We start from the raw sequence: 24,692 nt of genomic DNA, 5'->3' as shown, positions 1-24,692 counted from the left end.
CTTGTGGCCACTGCTGAGCTTTCCAAATTTCCTGGCATACTGAGTGTCATTTAGATATAGTTAAAATGGTATATGAGACTTGAGTCTACTCTTTTGGCAGAGGGCTTGCTGGTCTTTGGTTGTCAAAGGATGGTCACACTGTGCTAATTAAAAGCATGATATCCTTATATTACTTATTGAATTAAATGTGTTTCAAAGGAAAGAGGCATAGTTGTCAAATTTCCAAAGAGGTTGACTCTGTTGAATTGTTTGTTGTCAGTTTAACAGTATTTTCAAAATCTCCTTGTTGGCCTGGAGAGTACATTTCCTATAATCTTACATACTCAGTCTTGGATTAGAGTTTTCCAATGAGAACGACTTTCTTAAGAGTTGGAAGGCAAAGTAAAGCAAATGAATTTTTGAAAAGTCATTATAATCTCATGTGTTAGGCTTCCAGACTTCTTCATGAGCTCTCACCTCACAGTCATAATGGTTTGAAAATCTCCCATAAATGATACACTTATTTCCTTGTTCCTTTGCTTCAGTCTGACATTTGTGACTTTTTCTTGATTCTCTCGATTCAGCTTTTAGACTGATACTCCTTCAGCTCTTGCCATGTTTGTAGAAACCCTGTCTTCATTATTAAATATACATTACACCCATCGATACTTGCAGAGTCTCAATTTTCTTGAACAAACTCAGAATAATACCACGAGTGATCCTCTATTGTTGTTTTATATCCAGTACTCCTGGTCTCTGTGGCAGTTATATGCAGTGATGCAAAACTTCAAGTGGAAGATGGATACCAGAGAAATTGTTTGGTAAAACTGGAAAAGGTGCCAGAACCCCTGATAAACTGGTCCTGTGAAGAAGCTGGGAGGAAAACTTTGGGGAGGTCAGGGATATACGGACCAGGATAAAATGATGGAGGGCACTCAAGCATCCAGAGTTGAGCCTCGGCATACTGACACCACACTGCAAACAGAAGTGATTCCAGGGTTCACCTTCCTGGAGGAATAAATGTAATTACTAATATTCTTTTTAGCTTTTGTCAGAAGAGTATTTGAAGTTATAGATAAAAAGTATCAGTGACATTAGTTCAAAGGCACAGAAAAAGGCACATTTTGAAAATGGGGATACAAATACACCCAGGGTTATGATAGACCAGAATTAGAACTAGGGCAATGCTTATCACCCATAATATTAAATTAACACACTGAATTATAATCTGCTAATGCCTTAAAGAAATTAGCAACCACTATGTCACTTTGGTCCATAAAGCAAATATATTTCTCATCTGAAATCCATTTCTCAAGTCTGCCATGTGTATCCAATTTAGAGTGTAGAGTTTCTGACTTAATAGAATTTATATTTCTATCACTATTTATCAAGAAACCCTGAAACTGAAATAATTTATTTAGCAAGGACCTTCCTTATACTATTTTATGGGTGTAATAATTTGGTTTAATTGTCAACTGTAAAAGTGATAAGATTTAGAGAATTTAGTAATTTGTCCTTTTTATGGTAGAAACATTTCACCATGGCCTATTTCCAGTGAAGTGACTCAGTAGAGGCACAATGATTTTCTTAAAGAGGCGGGGGGCGGGGGGAGGGAGGGAAGCAATTGTATCAGCATGTCTCCTTTGTGTGTAAATCCTAGGCCACACCCTAATTTTAAAACCTTCAGCAAAAAAAAGTTGAATGATTATCATTAAACCATGGGCACATATTGATCCATTTAAATTATCAACCCTCCACAATTTTAACCATCTACTTGACTGTATTAGTGGCAGATTCTTCAGTGAGTTGGATTGATATTGCTCTGCTTCTGGACAATGATCACAGAAAGTACAAGAAGTAATTGGAAATTCCACAGTTTTTATTGGACTATGCAATATGTGAAAACACCACCCAATTACAATTGATAAGCACACTTGTATGTGCACACACGTGTAAAAACCACACACACCACATATGCATACAGGTACATGACAAAACAGAAAGTGAGTTCAAGGAATGTAATGTAATTCCAGCTGAAAAACCAAAGCTGTTTTCAATTCACAGGAGGGGCCAGATTGCAGCGGAAGCTCCCAAGGCTCCTCCCACTTCTGTCAGCTCCCAGCCGTGCTCCCCTCCAATGGGATCTGTTGACAAAGCACCTTCTGGACACTTGCTGACTGGGACAAGAAGCTTATGGGTTTTGAATGGAAAGGATTTGCTAAATAAAGCTTCAACCCAAGACTTCACCCCTTTCTCCTAGAGGTCGGGGCACTAAAGTCCTTGGTAGCTTTGAAAATCACCTAATGAACCAATGAATTATTTACATTTTAGAGCCTTCTCCTGGACATGGATCTCTAGGTAAACCCAGTTAGGAAATTAAACTCCTGCAATTATATTTTTGCAATGAAAATGCAGACTGAGGAAGCTTCTTTTTTACAACCATATTAGTGTGCCTCTGCGGTCCATTGTCAAAGACTAATTCTCATCTAATCTAAACCTCAACACATCATCCTGGTGAAATTAAGTCTACTCAGAGCCAAGGTTCTTTTTCATCTCTGAGTAAATTTTATATAACTCTAATTCTTGGCCAGTATGAGGTATTACACATTTGAATTCTTTGATTTCTTTTAGCTTCCTCTTCGCGTTTAGTATATGATTTATTTAGTTTGTAATGGTCATTAAATAAAAGAAGGTAGTGAATACCAGTTTAAAAAAAAAAAAAACAGCCACCCTTTTAAGATGGGGCTGGCTTTATTGGGGCTTAATTCTTTCCAGGAATGACTTTATCTTATAAAATTCTGATTATTGCTCTTACTCCATCTATGCTTTTGAATAAGCTGACTTACTGGCTCTTATTTGGCTAATGACCTTTAAAAAAAAATTTCAGGCCTTATAGAGCTCTTGCAGGATAAATGGTCTCAGTAGCTTTAATTTCACTGTCTCTCACCTATGGATCCACTCTTGGCACTGTCTGATTGGCAACCTCTTGGCTTTGTCTTTTGCTTCCAACACTTCCTTTGCTCCTTCGTTGTGTTAACAGGTCTTAATTTTACTGACTTTTGACCTTCAGCACTTCCTGGGTTGGGCTGAATCATTTATGACTCTTTTGCAAATGACAGAAAGCACTGGCTTGGGCAAAATGGGAAGTTATTGGTTCCTGTAACCATGAGAAGGTCAGCAGTAAAGGAAAAAAGTGGGATTGCTAGCAATAGGGCTATTTCTCCTTCTCTCTCTCACCATGTCAGTTTTATTCTCTCTTGCACACAGTCTTCTTTCAGGAGGTGAGGGACATGCCATGGCTTCAGGTTTACATTCTTCTAATTGGAATACCTAACAGGAAAAGACTCCTCACTCACAGGTTTAGTCTCTTGACTCTTGAAGAAGAATCCTCACTGGGCCAGCGTGGGTCGTGATCTGGAAATCAGGTGGTGTTGACTCTATTTGGGTAGCTATCTATCCCTCAACCAAATATTATGGATAAGGAGGCATTGTCATGTTGAGAGATGATAGCAACCATTTCTTCTTCATGATGGAGTGTGGTGGGAAGAAGAAGGGAATTTCTCCCTAAAGAAGTGACTTGTATTACCAAAGGAATTGAGAAATATTAGACCCCCCCAAATCAATTACTAGTCACAGAACAAATTTAAACTCATCAAATTTTAAGGGTAAGTCATGGGCTTTAGAGTCAGATGTGAGTTCAAACCCCGTCTCTGATACTTGCTATTCTCTTGGACAAGTCATTTACTAGTTCTGAGTCTATTTCCTTATCTGTAAAATGGGAATAGAATACCTAACTCAGAGGTTTGGAGGAATTGAAACAATAATCACCAAGCATTTAACAGACTGCCTGTAGAGTGCTTAATAAAATAAAGAATGCTACGAGATGCTTCTAAACTTTAGCTGTTATCATGGTGCTCTGTAGTTTCTTTTTCTGATTGCTCTAATAACAGCTTCACACAACCAGGTCCAGCTTCTGGATCCAATCAGATAAACAATTGCCAGGCTTATACTCCCACTGGGATTTTCACAGACCTCTCTGAGGAGATCAAACAAGAAATTTTTATTTTCTCCTCAATTTTTTTTCGGTAGAAGTAATTATGAGAATAAGCAGAATAATTTTTATTACTGGATTTACACACCAAAATAAAAATTATATATTTGTTTATCAAATAATTTTCTAATCACCAAATATATATCCATTATTGTGTTGTTTGTTTAGAAAACATCAAAGAAATAGAAAGTATGTTTCTTTTCTTATAGATTTCTCTTGGGCAATGACTAGTAAATAAGAAATAATCTGGAGATAACTTAAGCTAAGCTATATAATCAAAAGTTGATTTGGTTCCTAAAGTAGGAGTTAAAGAAGGAAAGATCCCTGTGTTTGGTTTCCTGGTAAGAATTTGAGTTTGACCTTGAAGAATGACATTTATCAAAATAAAAGCAAGCATTCCACATGAGTGCCAGGAGAAAATGACTAGAACAGATATTATTGTTATAGAACTAGAACAGATATTGTTGAGTTTTGAGAGAGGGACTGCTTTCTTAGCTCACCACAGATTTTACTCCCAAGGCTATGAGAAGCGAATAAGGAAGAGCCACAGCCCTAGAGATCACAGTAAAGCAAAGGCAGATTCAGGAGGTGTTAAGGGATACATGTGGTATGTGGAGGGTAGGGAAGGGTGGATAAATAGTTTAGAGGTTAGGTAAAAACCTCTATTTCTTTAAAGGTTCAGTCAAAGAAATTAAAATAAAAAGATGAGGTCCAAAATATGGCTATACTTTTAGTGACTAAGATCAAAATAGTAAGAGAATTAAGATCATCAGACTTGAGAAACTCAAGGAACTGTGAGGTAGGTATGCTGGATGATAGAAGAGATGCTGAAGTCATGAAAAATGAGGCCAGGTGGTGAGATAAAGAGGACTGTGATATAGTTGCTGAAGTCACAGAGGAAAACTTGACCTGAAGTTGGTCTGGGGTTGATATAATACAAAGAAAAACAACTAACGTGGGAGAAGTAGGCAGGAAGGACCTAGAAGATGTTTTTGGCAATGGCAACAAATGATTGACACAGAAGCTGAAATGGGGAAGTAAGACAATGTCACCCCCTTCTCACCTAGCGTGTTGGGCATGAAGAGTAGGATATGGCAGAGAGAGATGGTCTCCAGTAGAGTGGATACAGAGGAAAGAGAAAATGTATCATTAAAGGAAAACCAGGATTGAGTTTAAGTAAGTTGATGCTAAAGTTTGACGATGGGCATTTTTGTCGACCACTGAACAATGAAAAGGCTATCAGAAAAATCCAAGTTGGGCAGAAATAAGAATGAAGTAGGGCTGGATAAGGATGGGTCTATAGGATTATCCTATTTGCCCTTAAAAGACAGGTCAAGCAGTTCTTCTTGAAAGCTTTATTTGCCCCCGCCTTTACCCTAGGTGCCCCTCTTTTGTGTTGCCTTAACTCTGAACATTTGTAAACCAGTATCATAAATTTTTGGTTTGCTTATCTGCCTCCTCCCCTGTGCTACAGGCTTCTTGAAAAGTTTATGTCTTTTCCATTTTTTGTGTCCCCCAAACCTGAAACAGTGCCTGTGTCACTGTGCCACTGACACAGTGGGTATAGATAATTCTTAACAGTTCTTTGTTGGGTAAAAATGAATAAATGTGAATGTGGTCATGATATACACCCTTAACATATAACCTCTTAAATTAACTCATCCCGTACTTACCCACAATGTTTATTACTGGTTTTCTGTCAGTCTCCAGAAGAAAAACAGAAATATAATGTGGACCACAAAAGTGAACCATATATATAATTTAAAATTTTCAAGTACACACATTAAAAAGAAACACCATTAATTTACTAATATATTGTATTTACTCAAATATATACAATATTATCATTTCAACAAGTAATCAATATCAAATTTATAAATGTGATATTTTAGGCTCTCTTTGTTTTGTCCTCTCTTCAAAATCAAGTGTGCATTTTATCACATAATGTATGTGATCACATTGTATCACATCTCAATTCAGACTAGTCGCATATCTTTTTTAAAGAAATTATCGAAATATAGTTGATGTACAATGTTGCATTAGTTTCAGACGTACAGCAAAGTGATTCAGTTGCATACTATATATATATATATTCTTTTTTAGATTCTTTTCCATTATAGGTTATTATAAGATATTGAATATAATTCCCTGTATGATATAGTATATAAAATATAGTGGGTCCTTGCTGGTTATGTATTTTATACACAGTAGTGTATATATGTTAATCCCAAGGTCCTGATTTATCCCTCTTCCATGCCTTTCCCCTTTGGTAACCATAAGTTTTTTTTCTATCAGACCAGGCACATTTCAGTTGCTAAATAATCACATGTAGTAGTGACTACTGTATCAGACAGTGCAGTTTTAGATTCCAGAACATACCTAGTTCTTTTGTTTGTTTTTTTAAACATCACAAATAAGATCTTTTATTTATAATCATTAATTGTCTGAATTTTAAACAGATTCTTGGACTGGTGGCTCATTTTCATTAGCTCATTCAACTTTAGCACCTGTCTCATCTCCAGTAGCTTCTCCAAAAATTATCTTCACCATGATGCTCTGGAGTTATCCCAATTCAAATTTGAGCTTCTTCAGCATTTTTACTTTTCTAACAAAGACATCATGGAGCAGATAAATAGACTAAGCTTTTTCTATGTCTTTTCTGATGCTATCTGAAATCAATTTATTGACTACCTCTTTCAAGTCATTTGTCTGCTCCTCTTGGGTTACAATTTCCATCATCTTCTTCTAGACTTGGCAGACCTGTTGGTGCTGGGCATAGGAGGTCTTCCAAATCTAATTGTTGCATTTTTAGTAAAACTCACACAGAATAGATGAAGCAAACAATATGGGTAGGCTTGACATCAGTATGAGTTTCAATCATGATCTGCCATTTTTTGACCAGGGAGTACAGTCTGTCACAGGTAAGAAGCAAGCCCTGGAAATTAGGCAGTTTTTGGAATTACTGAATTACTGATTTAATTACTGAACATCTTCAGTAATTAGCTTGAATTTGATGATCTTTGAGGTCATCAGATGAGATTTTGTTTCCTTGAGTTCTTGTGACTAGTGTTTTCCCAGTATTTCTTATGTTGAACATAGCTAGTGTTTTCACATCATACCAATCTTAGAAAATGAGTCAACTACATCCTTCTTGGCTTCCTTTTTGCTGCCTTCTGTAAGGCACTTGTTCTTGCCAAGTACCATATTGCTGCTCATCATCCTTTCCCTTTTGATGGCCTCTGCACCTGAAGTGTCCCCTGTTTGGATTATTCTCCCTCAAGCTCTTTTAAAGATATATACTTTGGGATATATCATTCACAAAAGATTATACACACTTATAATATGCAAACTGTACATATTCACATATATAGTGTTTATAAACGGTATAGAGATGAACACAATACAAGTTTAGTTTTTGCGCATTTGAAGTCTAATGAACATCAAGCAGCTCTTTCCCATTTGGAAGGGGAAAAAGAGGTATGGAGAGTATGTAGGGTGTCAGTAAAGGCCAGGCCTGGGAAATTCCACTGTCTTATTTCAGTCATATAACTCCATCCAGATGCAAGGAAAACCAACAAATGCAGTCTTCCTGTGTATTCCAATAGAGAAAATGCTGTACATGTCACAATCTTTGACACAATTTTATAATTTTTATCCCTAATATTTTGGCCAGCATACATAGAACAGTATTAAGTATTAAATAACAGGCATAATTTAAGTCTTATTTCTGATTTCAATAAAGATGGTTTTCAACACGTCTCCATTTAACAAGATGACAGATTTAGGGAAGAGATTTGCTTATCTCATCATACCAAGGAACTTTTAAAAATATCTTTCTATAATAGATTTTTATTTATTTAATGAGTGATAAAAGTTGATCAGATATCTCCTCAGCAATTGTGGAGATAATTACATAATTTTGTTTTCAATAGCTTAAAATTGTGACTAATACTTTAGATTTCTTAATGTTGAATTACTTTTTCTTACCCTTAAGATAAAGTCTAACTTATTAGCATATCTGTAATATATGTATATTAAATATATATAAATACATATAAAGCTTTTGAAAAGCTAGATTTCATTTACTGTTATTTTATGTAAAAGTTTTGCATCAATATTCAGAAGCAAGATTGAGCTACTTTTAAATTATTTTTTGTTAGATTTTATAATTCACGAATGAATTTCAGAGCTTTATTTTTTACTTTCTCAAACTGTTAAGGCTTTATCTGAGTTAACTGATTCATCAAAGAGAAAAAAATTCCACTGTGTTTGGGACAGTCTATATTTCAAGCATATTGCCACCGGGCCCATTAATATTCCCTCTTATCAGTATCATATCTTTATTATAGTTATAACATTTAACGAGTTTAATAAGAATGCTTTTACTACTTGCATGCTCTCTTTCTGGCCTTCAGTACACTCTTATCAGAGCAGTCTGCTCTTGTTTACTGCTGCTATGTCCCTGAAATTCTACCAAGTCAAAAATTGATGTTTTAAAGATTGCCTCTCTGGTTTTCTACATTTCCTCCACTTTAGTGGAGCTCTGATTGTTTACCCTCCCCCTCTTGTGAAATCGCTGATTCTGCTGCGGTGTTCAGTGTTTACTGCTTATCTTTGTCAATGTAAGTCTAGATATAGCAGTACTCCCAGCTGACAGAAGTTCCTGCACTACTGGTATAGATCTAGATACGTGGTTCTCTGGGAAGTGATGAACCCAGGGGTGGCAAACGTTTTAGGGCATGTCTTTGTTGTCTGTGGATCAACAAATAGGGAGAGTTCTCTTCTTTTCTGTCCTCCTTTCCCACAGAGAGGAAGAGGATGACTATAGGGTCTGCAAGTTGCCCCCTGAATGTAGTGAGTCAGAAAATACGAATAACCTTTCACATATGCTAAATGCCGTGAGTATGGTATCTGAGTTCCTCTGCCATCATGAATCCTCCTGCAAATTTTATCTTAGGTTTGCTGAGTAATGTCTACATGATGGACACTTTTTGTTTTATAGTTGCTCTCCCAACATTTATTCTGGTAATAGCGCCTTCTCTTCCTTTGACAATGTCTCTTCTATCCCTCCAGTCGTTAGGGGTTCAGATTATTGCTGGTCATAGAAATGTGCCTGTTTTCCTCCTGTGTTTAGTCTTAGTAATGGACATATGACTATGCCCAAAGTAACTTTAGATTTGAATAAGTCCATCATGAGACGTCATCAACCTGGCCTAGTTAATGGGTCCAAAGTTTGAACAGTGCTCCAAACCAGAGTCAGCCAGAGTACTTCCTGGAAGTCTTTTCTGAAGTAGATCTTGGATAGTCAAGCTATGAAGATATGAGCCTGAAGGACTTAAATGGCCAGCTCTCTGATTACAGGCAGAAAAACGAGGAAGCAAAAAGAAGTTGATGGGCTGGGAGAAACAGAGTTGTGAATACTTGGTTCTGGTCACCTTGCTTCCCGGAGGACTGAATTCCTGCTCTCCCTCAGCTCTGCAGTGCTTTCCTTACTGGGAGATACCCATAAGGTTCCTTCTCTGCCCATGGCAGTTCCAGTTGGGGTTTTTCTTCTTAACAAAGAATAGAAATATACTGAGCATGGGTATACATATTTTCGGCTCCTCACCTGTTTCTTCCCATGGAAATCTAATTCTTCAAGTGGGACCCTTTCTGATTTCCAGAGCTTAGAAAATATTTTCCTTCTGACATTCACTGAACTGCTTCAGCAGGGAGAGCAAGAGGGACAGAGTCAATGTCATCCTGAGGTCACTATCTTAGAGCTATATATCTGGGTCCATTTTTAAAATCTTTTCTTTTGTGTTAATTCTGTTTCTTCCTTTGTGACTCAGTTCTGATTATTTTCTTTCTCTTTCTGAAATATAAGCTGATTCCTGATCCCCACCACACACACACTATAATTGAGAAATAGTGAAGAAATTCAATGTGTATGGTAAATGATATAATAGGATTTTTTTTTTTTTTAAGTGTAATAGGACTTTGGTTCAGTTCAGTTTAGTCGCTAAGTCGTGTCTGACTCTTTGCCACCTCATGGACTGCAGCACGCCAGGCTTCCCTGTCCTTCGCTATCTCCCGGAGCTTGCTCAAACTCAGCACCAACGAGTCAGTGATGCCATCCAACAATCTCATCCTCTGTTGTCCCTTTCTCCTCTCTTGATGCTCTCAATCTTTCCCAGCATCAGGGTCTTTTCCAACAGTTTGGTTCTTCGCATTGGTTGGCAAAGCGTCACTAGCATACAAATATTATTTCAGAAAAAAATTTTAAATGTCTAGTGATTTCAGCAATTAAGTTTTTGGGTCTTGGACTAGTCTTAGGCACTCTCTGAGAGCCTGGTGTGATCTGGGCACACATTTGCCACCCTGGGTTAGACTCTTGCATAGCCCTTGTACTTCGGGGCAAGTCAGTAATTTGCCTGATCTTTTCCACAGATCCTTTGTCTTCCATTTAAAACTAGAAAAAAGAAAAAAAATATTTCACTATTATAGCAGCTAGAAATTCTCCTTTGTACTCTTTGATAAGAAAAAGCTATCCTAAGAAGGAATGAAATTGGGGCTACAATCTAAAGTACTTTCTTCTTGAGAAAATAACTTTTTTCCCCCAAAAAACCTATGAAAAAAATTAGAATGTGCAATCCTTTTCTGATAACATACTTGAACAGTTTTTTATTTGAAGCAGAACTTTGCTCATCAGCTGCTTTTATAACTGATGGTAATTTTTTTTATAAGCTTACATAAAGTTTAACCAGTCTTGATACTGACCTAACAACCTTTACCATACATCCCTTTCTTGTTCCTTCTCTAGCAATCACAACTAGACACTCCTTTTTTCTGTGAACACTCCACTAACCAAAAGAATCTCTGAGTTGTCTTCCTGTCTCTGTTGCTGCTGCTGCTAAGTCGCTTTAGTCGTGTCCGACTCTGTACGACCTCATAGATGGCAGCCCACCAGGCTCCTCTGTCTCCGGGATTCTCCAGGCAAGAATACTGGAGTGGGTTGCTGTTTCCTTCTCCACTTCCTGTCTCTGGCTAGTCTCAAATAAAACTGATGTGTGCCCACACCGAATCAGAGAGGTTTGCTCTAACGCACTGTAAAACTCACATTAGGTGAGAAAAGGCAGGCAGTCTGGGCTTTCCTGGCTCTCCTTTCCCCTTACATCTTTGACAAGGTTGCCTAGCCCTGCACCTCAGGGCCTGCACTTACCTCCAGACTCCATATTAAGACAATTTTCTAATTTAGAGTTCCCTATATTATTCAGTAATCACTGTTCTACACAGCAGTCTCTGAGAACTCTCTAACAACATTACACCTCTGGATGCATCACCTAATCTTTCACTAAGTTGTTCTCTGTGTATGTGGTATAACTCTCAGTTGGCTACGAGCTTCTTTGATGCCTCTGGTAGCCCTTTGGTAGAAATAATCTTAAAAAGACAACATGGAGGGTTTATTATACTCCAGACACAATACTAAGAAATTTACTGGCAAAGTATTTAGGACACTGCTTAGCACACAGTAAGTCATTAATAAAGATTTGTTATTAGTACTATTTATAGTCCTATGAACTTGGTACTATTATCTCCATTTCACAAATAAGGAAGCTATGAGTCACAAAGAATTACATAACTTGTCCAGGGTCACAGAGCTCATGAAGTGGCAGAGACAGAACTTGATCTCAGTGTGTTTGACACCAATATCTATCCATATTCTTAACTGTTATAAAACGTTTGGCTAAAGGCTCCCACACTAATCAATCTGCTTTTTGCAATAATACTATTGCAGTTTTCAGAGAACTGTAAATTGTACTCAAGACTATGTTTTGCTTCATAATTCTTCCCTCTTTTAAAATTCAACTGCTTCACAGATATAAGGGAAAAGGCATAAGTATTTGTATCTCCTGGAGAGTTTCTTTTTGAAATTTCAAGGCCATTGAAATATGTGTCCTTAGGGAGAACAATGAGTTTTTCAAAACTTCTAAGTTGCTAAGGAACTGAATTTTTCTCGTCTGTTAATATGGTTTCAGTTAGCTCTTCTAGTTATACTTTCTCTAGTAGCTCTCAGCCACCAATACCTCTCTCATAGAATATTTGCTCTCATAGAAAGAACTAGACTATGTCCATGGTTGGGCAATATCAAAAGTTCATGGGTATATGTATAACATAAATAATAAACAGTATTATTGGAGATTCAACCTTGATGGTGTAAAGCACCTTATTTCCTTTGATGTTCACAACTGCTCTGGGATGTAATGGCCTTTCTCCTAGTCACGCTGCCAGATTGTAGAGGTAGAAATGCCCGCTTGTGCTGTTGTCTCCCAGGGTTCTGAAGAGGCCTTTCCTTTTTTTCCCATCTCCTTTCTGTCTCCTCCTCCCTCCCAAACTCTGCCTGCCCTCTGCTTCCTCAGCGCTCTGAGGGCTAAGCCTGCTAGAAGGGAACTGAGGATCGCCAGACCCTCTGGTACTTGGGGGCCCCCTGAAAGGCTCCCGGACCCCTAGGGACCAGTCAGGTGACAGAGTCTCAACCCAGCAGCCGAGGTGTCATAACCTTTCCCACTTAAGCAGCAGCACGGCGCCCAGAGCCCATCGCTGGAAGTTGTATAACCCGGACTCCACCCGCCCCTCGGGCCAGGGCTCCGAAGTGGGTCCTCCGCCTGATCCCCACTGGAGTGAACGAATGAGCTTGCAGGCCTGCAGATAGATCCTAGAGGCGCTTGGCAAAAAAAAAAAAAAAAAAAGCTGTCATTTAGAAGAAAGTTGGGTTTCCGACAGGGACTGCAGTAGGTAGCAGCGGCCACTCTCCGCCTGGGGCTGCGCGGCGGCTCACGTGCGCGCTGGGCCGGAAGGATGCGCTGGCGGCGGGACTCGAACGCTGCGGGGCAGAATTGCGCCCCGCGGTCCCCGCGGCGGCCGGCTGCCCGGGTCCAGCGGGGAGGAAGCGGCGCGCACGGCTAGCTGTAGTCCATCTGAGGCCTCCCTCCCTGCCTGCTCCCCTCTCTCCCGCCTCCCGCCCCAGAAATTATCTCATGCGTTGCCAGTGCGATTCCAGAGCCCCACTCGGGTGGGTTCTTTTGTTTCTTTGTTTTAATGACAGTTCCCAGCCCTTCGGCATGTCATGCGCGATTAATCCCCTGGCTCTCTTGAAGGCAGCTGGGGTGAAATTTCTTCTGCACCATCCTTTTGGGGATAATTGTTTATGATGTGACGTCAGCCGGATTGATTTTTCTCTCCTGAATGAGAGAGAGAGAGAGTCACAGATGTGTGCGGAGGCCACAGATACTGACATTTGGAATTCCTTCAGGGCAAAGGGAGATGGGAATGGGAGCTTGAGTATTTGCAGCCAAGACTCCAGGCTGCACGGAATTAGTAAGAAGTTTTTCTTAAAAAAAAAAAATAATAATATTAATAAGTCCCCTCCGCAGCGAGTCACTTAGGTGCTCCCTTCATGCCCGAGTCCCCGGTGAAGGTGGCGGCGTCTGATAATTATTAATCTCGGGTACCCAGCCGCTGCAATAGGCTTAAGACGAAGAGGAGGGGCGGGGGAAGTGCGTCACCAGGTGGGGAAGGGGCTGTGCATTCGGTGACAAGCCGGAGGGGATGGGGGTGGAGGGGAATGGGGACGGGAAATAGGTTCTGTGTGCTCTCCCGGGGTATTGTGTCAGGAGATGCGGGCTGGCTACCATGTGACGCGGTCCAGAGCTGAAGGGATTGGCCGAGGCGGCGCAGGCGGTGCAGCTCGGCCGGCTGGCCGTTCCTCTCCCTTTCTCTCGCAGCATCTTCCTGGGAGCCTGTAGGTGAAGCAGCACCAGCAGCATCCATGGCCTATCTTTGGGGTTAACACTGGTCTCCTTTGGCTTCAGCAGCGGACACAGCAGATCTCTCGGCGGCAGCAGCGTTGCGAGGACTTAAGCTGAGACCTGGAATCTTATCCTCCTGTGTTTTTTCAGACTCTTTGGAAATTAAGGAATGCAATTCTGCCACCATGATGGAAGGTAGGATGCTTTCTGCTGTGGCTGACTGGCTACAGGCAAGATTTGGGGAGAACAGTGTTGAAATATGTGTGCAGACTGTGTTTGTGGCTGGTCTAGAACCCGGTTGCCAGGATGTGCAAACAGAAATGCTGCAGTTTGCTTGCAGCGGACCAGGGCTCAGACTAATGGAATCAAACCACAGGGCTTCTGTTTAGCTCAGAACCTACAGAGCTCCCAGCTCTTATGAGAGAGAAAGACCTAAAGTGCTTGCAAGGAACTGAGATAGAGCTACCAAAGAGCTTGCAAAGCAGAGAAGTTGGGAGAGAAGATAAGGTTTTCTGCTCTGGGTTCCTGGGACTACACTGATTAAACATTTACAGTGGAAACTTGTCTTCTGAAATTGACAGTAGACAGGAGAGGTCATTGACAGAGTTATCCATGCTGTCATTTTCAGTGAACTGTTTAAAAATTTTAAAAATTCTTCTAAGATGTTTTTATCTCTGCAATTTACATCATGTCTTTGGGGTGAGAGGTTTCATTTTGTCCACAGGTTCTAGTTTTATGGGGCTGTCATTTCAACAGAATGAATGATGTGAGGAAAATATCTGGGACTCTTGTCTTCTTATTCGGGCTCTTATCAGGTTTTTTTTTAAAAAAAGAATTTTGTGCTTCTTAAATGCATTGCCTGTGCCATGGTTCTTAGCCAAGTATCAAATTAACTGATTAGCTTTTTGCATTCAATATTAAGTGTAAAGAGGAACTTTCCTGGGGGAGATGTTTAAACTACATTTTTATTCTACTAAACTACCCTTCTAAGCTTGACATGGTGACAACCAAGATTGCCTCAGAAAAGCAGCAAGCTGATTAGGAAAGAAGCAGGCAGCCCTACCCTGGCTTTGATTTTCTGCTTTCACACTACAGGATGGTGCAAAACTCCTGGCCTTTCCTAAGATGACAGGCAGAAATTTGTCCCCAGCCTGGATTTCACAATGCAGAATCGAGTGCATAATGGGTCTCAAATCTGCCATGAAAATGGAAGAGAGGCCACCTCTTAAGTCAGGGTCTGTCTTACAGATTTGAAGCATTCCTTAGAAATTTACCAAAATGGAATAAGAAGAGAATGGTTGTGGAAAAAAAGAAAAAAGAAAAACAGCAGTGTTGCCTATACTTATTTGGCAGAAATGAATTCTTTTTGCTCTGTCTGTCATCATGTCAAACATTGTTAATGTGATTTGGGGGAGTGAAGAATTCTACAGTCATGGCCCACAGATTTTAGAAAATAGCCTTAAAAGAGAGATTGGGTATCATTTTGTTATGGAGCCTGGTCTTGTTTGCAAAGGGTTCTTAAGCTAGTTCTTTAAACACAGGCCTAAATAAACTAAGTTTACTAATGATCTAAGATCAAATCATTTTCATTAATTCAAACTGAATTTAACCTTTGAATAACAAAGCAAGACAAACAGAGCATTACTGAGGGAGTTTTCAATTAGAAGCTCATGTGCATTGCCCTCTTCAGAAAAAATATGTGTCTACAGAGGTACTAGATTTCTCCAGCTACATTTCATGTAACATTTCTTAATAAATCCACACATTCTGATTAGATTTTAATCTTACACACGGACGTGGAAGATTTACTTCTTGCCTTATAAACTATGGACTGAAATTATCTCTGAAGGAAGTAATATTTTTTTATGCTTGTTAATGATTCTTCTGGTAATATTGTCTATTGTGTGATCCCAGAATGTCAGTTCAAAGCCCTGTGATAAGCTTATCTGAGCTGACTACACTGAAAGGAGAACTGTAACAAAGACTTGTGTTGGAGCTGAATTAACACTATTGCTCTGCGTTTGCCAAATTTATCTAATGAAGGATGTTATCTTAGCACTGTTAGGAATTAAAGGTGACACTAGGAATGCGGTTCCCATCCATCAGATCCTTGCAAAAGAAATTGGACAGGTGTTTCCAGTAGCTTAAAAATTTAAATGAAACCAATATTTTTTAATCTACCTATAGTTACTGCTTCAGTGCTATTCAAGACTTATTATCTTCTTGGTTCAATGACCTTAGAAAGGCTGGTGGGAATCTTAACTAGAAGTCCAGTTTGCCTATCAATGGCCTTCCAACTTAGATGCCAGCCTTTCTGCCAATATATGCAAGTTTCTGATACTGCATCTCACAATTTCACCTCTTTAATGCTCTTACTCTGAAAGTGTGTTATAGCAGTTATCATTCCCACTTGACTCTTCCCTAGAGGAAGCTAGACTTCTATCTATCAAGATAGTCTTGGAAAGATAAGAAATCCCCTAAAAGAAACTGAAAATCCAGTCATGGCAGCCGTCTTCCAAACATCAGTGGGCCCAGAGAATGTGTCACCAAACATCCAGATAGTTAAAATGCTGTCTCTTCTTAATTAGTACATGTGACACACACAATCACACACACACACACACACACTCATGCATAGTTACACACACATATGTCATCTGCCCATATACATTATTCTAGAAAGGGAGAGAACTCACATTTGCATTTGTGTGTATGTGTTTTTGGTATTTATTAATGTCTGCTGCTCAGGAAAAACATGGCCATGGCAACTTTTCAAAGGTGCTTCTCTACTTTGTGTAAAGCAAGAGTAAACAAATGTTCATCAGAATGGCTCATGGTTTACTTTTGTGTTCTCATTTTGATGGAATAGGATATAGGCTCCATTCACTCAATGTCTATTAGAAATTCCAGCCATAGAGGAGCATTGTTATTACCTCTCCACTGGTTCCAGCATCACAGAAGGCAGTGAAATAATCCTGCAGGGACCTCAAGCACGTTACTGGTATTATACTTTGTGGTTCCATGACTCTTTTTAAATATTTTCCTTTCAAAAGTGTATTTTAAGGGACTTGATTTGTTGATTTCTACATTTTTTTTGCAATGGTTAGTATTGGGTCTTTCCTAAAGAATATCATGTGATGTGGAGCCTTAAGTAGTATGACTATGAAGGGAAAAAGGATGAGCAAAAGGAATTATTAATACTCATAAAGGGTGTGTGTATTGGCCAAGCTTACAGTGCAGTCTGTGTGATTAGAGCAACTATTCAAGAATTTTGTTGTTTTACATATGTTATTATTAAAGTTTGAAAATGACCTTTTAGCTACTTTTTTTTAAGATAAGTGAAACTGAGTCAGGGTTTCCAGGGACATTTGTTAATTTGTGAGACAGTATGGGAAGTTTTCCCTTGCCTGGCAGAACTGGACTAAAAATGCTGATGTTTTCAGTTCCCTGTTCAGGCTCTTAGATGTTTTACTGGAAAGAAAAGTTTGGGGGTGCCAACGGTTTCATCCTAAAATAATTTTTAAAGTTAGCAAGCATATTTTAAGGATTCACGGGGTTTAATTGCAATGTGCAGATTAATTTAATCAATTTTATTGTCTTTACTAGTCACAATAACCTATCAGTAAGTATATTCTGCCCTGAGTGCTTCTGCAATGCTTCTTCTAAATTGCAAGAATAAAAACTAATACATTGAGGTAAAAAAATAGGAGAATAGATTCTGGACCCATGTTCATCACAAAGCTAGTTTTGATCCCCCATAACATTTTAAATATGAACTTTTTCTTTTTGCTTTGTATCCAAGTGGGCATGTTAACCTGATTGAAAACGACACCTTAATTTTATTGGTTGCATCTGTCTCTCTTTTAAATATGAGTACTCACAGAAGCACACTTCTCAACTCCTTGCTAATACCTATTATCTCCAAAATCAATGTTTAGAAAAATTTAAGCAATTCTAGGTTAACTGATCTTCTGTTGTTGCAATGAACCTTGTAATGGTAAAAGCTTTTCTTTCCCCTATCCAGAAATGAAGTTTATTTGTTTGGAAAATTCTTTGCTATAATCAAAAAGGAACAAAGCGTTTTGAAGCTGCAACTGTTCATTTTGTAGTTAGCTAAGAAGGTTTAAAGGGACTGCTTCTCACTTTTCTATCAATTCCCTTCCAAGAAATAATGATGTTATTTTGGAAAATCTTAAGGAGGCATATGAGATTTTAATAAATATTCCATTCCTTATGCAATTTCTCTCCTTCTTACAGGGCTCAAGGTTGGAAAAAGCCTCCTTTTATGTATAAATTCCCATCTAATTCCCAAGGTCAGCTTTAAATCTCTAAAAGAACATGTAGTCTTAAAAAAAAAATTAACTTAGATAAACCATGCTAGAAGACTGTGAATAATTTTCTCTGTTGGATTTGGCACATATGCTATCCATGTTTCAAATAAACAAGTTGCAGGAAGTCAGCAACTAACAGTTTTTATGTTCCTGAGTTTGTGAAACGGTCACTTGAAACAAATCTTTCTGTAGCAATAATGATGTAAACAGTGGTTGGATTCTCTAACTAAGTCCATCAAAGATTATCTACCTGAAACTCAATATTTGCCATGAAATGTATAAAGGACATGACATTTTATATAGTAGTTAGCCAAAAGAAAACAATGACATTAAATGTATTTTCAGTTTCTAATATTGCTATTTGAGGGAAAGAAGTTTTACTAGAGGACAATGAGGAGATGGAGAGAAATTTGAAAGGGATTTTTTGGGGTATTTTTAGAACTTTTAGAGACTCTCAACGCTGGATTTTTAAATTATGTTCAATTTTACTTTCATAATTGTGGTTTGTGCAGTGCTGTGCTGTGCTTAGTCGCTCAGTCATGTCCAGCTCTTTGCAACCCCATGGACTGTAGCCTGCCAGGCTCCTCCGTCCATGGGATTTTTCAGGCAAGAATACTGGAGTGGGCTGCCATTTCCTCCTCCAGGGGATGGATCTTCCCAACCCAGCGGTCGAAGCCGTGTATCCTGCACTGGCAGGCAGAATCTTTACCAATGAGCCCCCAGGGAAGCCCACTTGCATTATGGAAACTCACGAATGGAATTAAGAAAGGGGGAAAGATGATTGTAAAGGAGTTATAGGAGCTCTGGCCTTCTGTGCTTCATCAAGCTCATCTAGTACGTCACGTACACCAACAGCTTTGTTACCTGTCTCAGATTGTCTAGAGCAAATACTTTCCTGCATCAGGACTTTTGTCCTGCAAGAACACTGGTTTTCCAGCTCATGGAGTAACTTGATTCTCTTGTGGTCCCAGCAGTCCTGCCACCTTGTCTGGAGGCCTTCCCTCCCCTTCTTGTCATCCCAAGCTCCCAGACACACACCCTGGGCATTGAGTCCATCTCAGTCTCCTATCTTTCCTAAGAGCTATTTTTATGATCTGCGGTTGTTTAACAGTGTATCGGCTGAATCTCTGACTCAGAGGTAAGCTCCACGAGGGAAGGAATTGGGTCCATCATTCCCTCTCTATTCTTATCTCACGATGCAGAGTGGATGCTTAGATGTTTATTTATTGACTAAGTGAATAAAACCAGATGTAAGTGACTCTGATCACTTCACAGTATACATTGTAAAGTATTATTTGTGGTATTATGGTGAATATAACAAAAATAAATTCTCAAATCTATATTTTTCCTGGAGAAACAAGATCTATAAACATGAGATAACTAGGGAAATATACGTATTGTGGAGTGCTAATTGTAAGATACGGATAATACCTTTTGAGAAGCAAAAGGAAAGAAATAGTCCATTTGAAAATATGTACTTGAGTTTGAATTATTTTGGGGATTAGCTCCAAGGAAATGATTTCATAATGGAAAGAGACAGGTTACAGCAGAGCTAGTCAAAGATATTCCCAGAGGCATTGTTGTCAATATCCTGTACATTTTTATCTTTTTTCTCTCCCTTCTGTTTTCCTTGTATTTTTGCCTTCCTTTCTCCACTTGTCTCATTCTTCAATTCCTCCTTTTCATTCTGGGTTCTATTTCCCTTTCTCTGGCTTATGACCAGATCTGAAAATAATGCCTATAGAGCCAGGCATTTGGAATTTGGGAAAGTATTATAAGTAAATTAATATGTGTAAACAAATGTAACGTTGTATGACATATTTGTGCATGCAGTGGCAATGTGATGGATGTGAAGTTTTTAAGATGCCAAATTAGTCTTGACTGGAGAATTTGTGAATCTTAGAAACTCAATATGTTCACTGAATTTGTGCAGATTGGATTTTTTTGTTTGAAAGACCATGGACCCAGACATCAGACTTAGGTTTGAGTCTTAAGTGTTGTGACTTCTCGGCTATGTGTGTGGAGAGGATTACTTTACCTTCCTGGAGTTCTGTTTCCTTGCAAACAAAGTCTGAGCATTGATCTGTCATCCCTCTAGAAATTCCAGCGCTAAGAGTCTCTGGCATCTGCTGAATGATTTGGATTCCACATATTCACTCCCTCTAAGGTTTGAGTTCTCATAATTGACTCCTCTTCCTCCCACCTCAAAGCATACTTTTCCTGACACACAAAAAATGATTCAGATATATTACTTACTATCTGCTCTTACTGCTTTATTCTTTCTCTACTGTCCTATTGCACATATGCTGCAAGTTTGTTTTGCATCCTTGCTTTTGCTGTGCTGAAAAACAGAAATGCGTTTAAGCAACTCTCCTATGTAGCTCTGAACATAGAACTATTTATGCATTAAAAATTGTATATTGAATGCATACTAGGTGTTAGACATAGTTCTAGGTGCTAGAGCCTAGGTTCTAGGCTCAGTAGTGAATAAAACAGATTCCTGCCTGCACAGAGCTTCTCTGAGAAGACATTTAAGCAAAGGCTTGAGGGAGGGAAGGGAGTGAGCAGTCAAGTAATTATCTGGAGGAACAATCCAAAGTAGCAGCGGGGAGAGCTAGTAAAAGGCTCACAATGCGGGTACAACAGCAAGGAGGCCAGTGTGTCTGGAGCAAAGGTCAGGAGAATGTTTAAGAGAGAGACTCAGAGAAGTAAGAACAAATAGACACATACCCTTGAGTCCCTTTCTCTCTTTTTTTTGGTTGAAGTATAGTTGACCTACAATGTAACATTAGTGTCTGGTATATATTATAGTGATTCAATATTTTTATGAATTACTCACCATACAAAGTTATTATAATATTATTGACGATTTTCCCTATGCTGTACATTCAGTTCAGTTCAGTCGCTCAGTCATGTCCGACTCTTTGCGACCCCATGAATCGCAGCACGCCAGGCCTCCCTATCACCAACTCCCGGAGTTTACTCAAACTCATGCCCATCGAGTCGGTGATGCCATTCAGCCATCTCATCCTCTGTTGTCCCCTTCTCCTCCTGCCCCCAATCCCTCCCAGCATCAGGGTCTTTTCCAATGAGTCAACTCTTCGCATGAGGTGGCCAAAGTACTGGAGTTTCAACTTCAGCATCAGTCCTTCAAATGAACACTCAGGACTGATCTCCTTTAGGATGGACTGCATTACATCCCTATTATTTATTTTATAGTTGGTAGTTTGTACCTTCACCTATTTCACCTGTTCCCCCTCCCCCTTCCCCTCTGGCAACCACTAATTTGTTCTCTGTATCTGTGAGTTTATTTCTGTTCTATTATATCTGTTTATCAGCTTTGTTTTTTAGATTCCACATATAAGTGAAAACAAACAGTATTTGTCTTTCTCCGATTTATTTCACTTAACACAATACCCTCCAGGTCTACCCATGTTGTTGCACATGGCAAGATTTCATTCTCTTTTATGGCTAAGTAAATAATACCAATTAAGGAGTTCTCCAGGCAAGAATACTAGAGTGGGTAGCCATTCCCTTCTCTGGGGCATCTTCCTGACACAGTGATCAAACCTGGGTCTCCTGCATTGCAAGCAGTTTCTAGATTCTTTCCCTGGTGGCCCTGATGATAAGGAATCTGCCTGCAGTATAAGGGACCAGGGTTGGATCCCTGGGTAAGGAAGATCCCCTGGAGAAGGAAATGGCTACCCACTCTAGTATTCTTGCCTGGAGAATCCCATGGACAGAGGAGCCTGCCAGGCCACAGTCCATGGGGTTGCAAAGAGTTGGACACGACTGAGCAACTAACACTTTCACTTTTTTCAAGTATTTATCGTATCTTCTTTATTCATTCATCTGTTGAGGGACACTTAGATTGCTTCCATATCTTGACTATTGTAAGTAAGGCTGTGATGAACACTGGGATGCATGTATCTTTTAGAACTAGTGTTTTTGTTTTCTTCAGATAAACAACCAGAAGTGGAATTGCTGGATCCTCTTTAATGGTAGGAAAGTCAGTTTCCTTTTGCAGAGGTCAGTCTGCCTGGGCCTGTGTTATCCATGTGTCAGGAAACAGGTGGGTACACAGAAGCCTGTTATTCTGACATTGATTCTATGACTATCTTATGATGATGCCTGTCAGACTTATTCTTCCCCCACAGTTCAGTAAGTGGTGGCATATCATGCTCTTACCTTAGTTAATGGTACCAAGCTCAAAGTTAGAGCTGAGAATTCAGCTACAATTCTAGGCTTGAACGTTTCCATGCAAAAGATAGAGCTCCATGACAAATGATATCAGAATCATAGCTACACACCAATTCACAAATGTTTTGACTATGTATCAGAGACTTTTGTTTCTTCTGAGTTCATATAGACTTCTATTATGTACTAGTATTTTAGGCTTTTTTTAAAAAGACCCAGAGTGATCCATGTCACATATCTTTAACAAACAGTTGAAGGAAATTATGCTCACTTAGGACATAGGCGTAAGTTTGTGTGATGCACAGACCTCACAGTTTCCAAAATGTTCATTCATTTACCAGGTATAGCTGAAGCTTTTTCTTTAGTCTCAGCTACAATGCTAGGCCCAGTGAATATGACTGAAAAAAAGGCAGCTGTAGACTCCATCTTAAGAAGCTTAGATCTAGTATATAGTAGTACCACATCTTCATGTATATGTTTTATTCTACACTGTCTCTGTGTGGTATAAATAGGTATTACTATCCTCATTTCAAACAGAAGGCATCCAAGGCTCAATGATGTTAAGTGACTTGTTCAAAGTGACAACCTTACCAAAAGGCAGAACCAGCATTTACGAGCCAATCTTGATTCCTAGTCAAGTGCTCTTTATTTATATAATGCTGTAATTGGAAAATCTGGCTGGTGTCTGAAATTTAGCCAGGTCTCTGGCTGACAAGCCAACAACAGATCATCTGAATTTGACTGATATTTCAAAAGCCTTCTTCAGAAATAAACAAGTTAATTTTATTATCAGATTGTGAGCCTCCATATCAGTCACCATCCTGAAGAAGTCCAGCTACGCAGGAGTGTTTTAGTCCAGTGAGCTCCTTTCAATGACACTGACCAATTCCTCGAATTTTATCATGGGAAGGGACATATGATATCACTAGTCCTGTGGACTCTAAACTTTCACAGCTTGCATTTTACAAAACACTTGATCAAAAAGCCTGGCTCCTACTAGAAACAATAGCCCTTTCTCCCTGAGAAGGACAGCTGGGTGTTCACTGAGATTCCGTGAAAGCCTTGGCCATTATCATGAAAGTGTGATGATGTGTGCTACCCTGGAAGATGAACCAATCAAGTCCAGCCTCATTTTGCAGTTGAGGAAACCAAAGCCAAGGGAAACAACCTTCCCGAGGATTTTTATTCTCTTTATAAGAGGACAAGTCAAAGTTTACTTTAGTAATGATTCAAAAAATGTGAATAGACAAAGGCTTGGATCCTGTGGTGCCTTTCACGTTCAAAGGTGCTGGGGCTGGTTGGGTAACTGCCCAAAGGCACACAAATGAATGTGTCCCCAGGGCCATCTCTCTACTAAGTACACATACAATGGGCCCATTTGTAGCTTTGTCCTGGGCTGCCAAAGCAGATGCTGTCAGTGAGTTAGGGGTGTGTAAAGGGAAGGATGAGGACCTGAAAAGACTCATCTCCTGAATAGTTATGCAACCTTGAATAAGTTCTAGACCTGCTTTGGCCTCACCCTCCCCATTTGTAAGGTAGCAGTAATGCTGGCTCTCGCCCTCAGAGTTGTCATGAAAATCAAATGAGATCATAAACATGAAAACATCGAAAGGGTGTGATGCAAATGCCAGCTTCTTTTTCAGATGCTGTCTCTCAGATAGGTTGTTACATGTGGGTGGCTTTTGGTGGCTAGGCATTACTGCTTGCTATTTTGCTCTTCAGGTAGATTATTGCTGCATCTCTTTGCAGAGAAGCCTTACAGAGTTCCCTCTTCTGTTCGCCGTACTGTTAATTACTAGCCTATTCTATAATCCTCTATTCTCAGTGTCTATGTCCTATACTATCCCTTCATTGACTGTAGCAGACATTACTAATCAATCATGGTCATCTTTCTCTCTGGCCTCAGCACTTATCTCAACATCACATTCCAGGGCACCTCTGCCAATTGAGATGATGTCACTTGGCTTTTCCTACAATGAGCAGTTTCCCTAAGTTGAAATACAGTGCCTAAAACGAGAATACTGGTGGTCTAGCTGTGCACCCAGTACACCCAACCTTTATAAATGCCCTTAGTGAGTCACTGAAAAATGACATATGAAAAATTGCCCACAGCATTGGTAGATGGTAGCAATGGTAGAAAGTATTCTGTAAGCCCTGCAGCAGGTAGAACCCTACTCCTGTGCTATTGACCTTAATCATTAAGTTTCTCTTAGCCTCATTGTGTCCCTAATTCAAAGAAGTGTGTCTACAAAGTAGCCAAGGCAGAATCAGTGTTGGGATTCATTTCCAATTCTTCCTTTCTGACTGCCTCATGTGAGGACAGGAGGTCCTCAAGAGCTGTTGATA

General features: G+C 39.4%; 1 protein-coding gene and 1 pseudogene across 10 annotated transcripts in view; one reads left to right on the top strand and one right to left on the bottom strand.

Annotated features, from left to right (window-relative positions):
* Positions 1-6,481: 6,481 nt before the first annotated feature.
* LOC133040277 (small ribosomal subunit protein eS1-like) lies at positions 6,482-7,234 on the bottom strand (annotated as a pseudogene).
* A 6,400-nt stretch (positions 7,235-13,634) lies between these two features.
* Positions 13,635-24,692, top strand: part of SGIP1 (SH3GL interacting endocytic adaptor 1) — a 229,555-nt gene continuing 218,497 nt past the window's right edge. For all 10 annotated transcript variants that reach the window (XM_061121671.1, XM_061121676.1, XM_061121677.1 and 7 more), the window contains exon 1: positions 13,635-14,013. In XM_061121671.1, the coding sequence (XP_060977654.1) occupies positions 14,004-14,013 (10 nt within the window). In that variant the 5' untranslated portion in view covers positions 13,635-14,003. The remainder of the gene's footprint in view (positions 14,014-24,692) is intronic.

Source organism: Dama dama, chromosome 20 (genome assembly GCF_033118175.1).
Source record: "Dama dama isolate Ldn47 chromosome 20, ASM3311817v1, whole genome shotgun sequence".
NCBI lineage: Eukaryota > Metazoa > Chordata > Mammalia > Artiodactyla > Cervidae > Dama > Dama dama.
The sequence above is the reverse complement of the archived record's forward strand: the minus strand, read 5'-3'. Positions and strand labels throughout refer to the sequence as shown.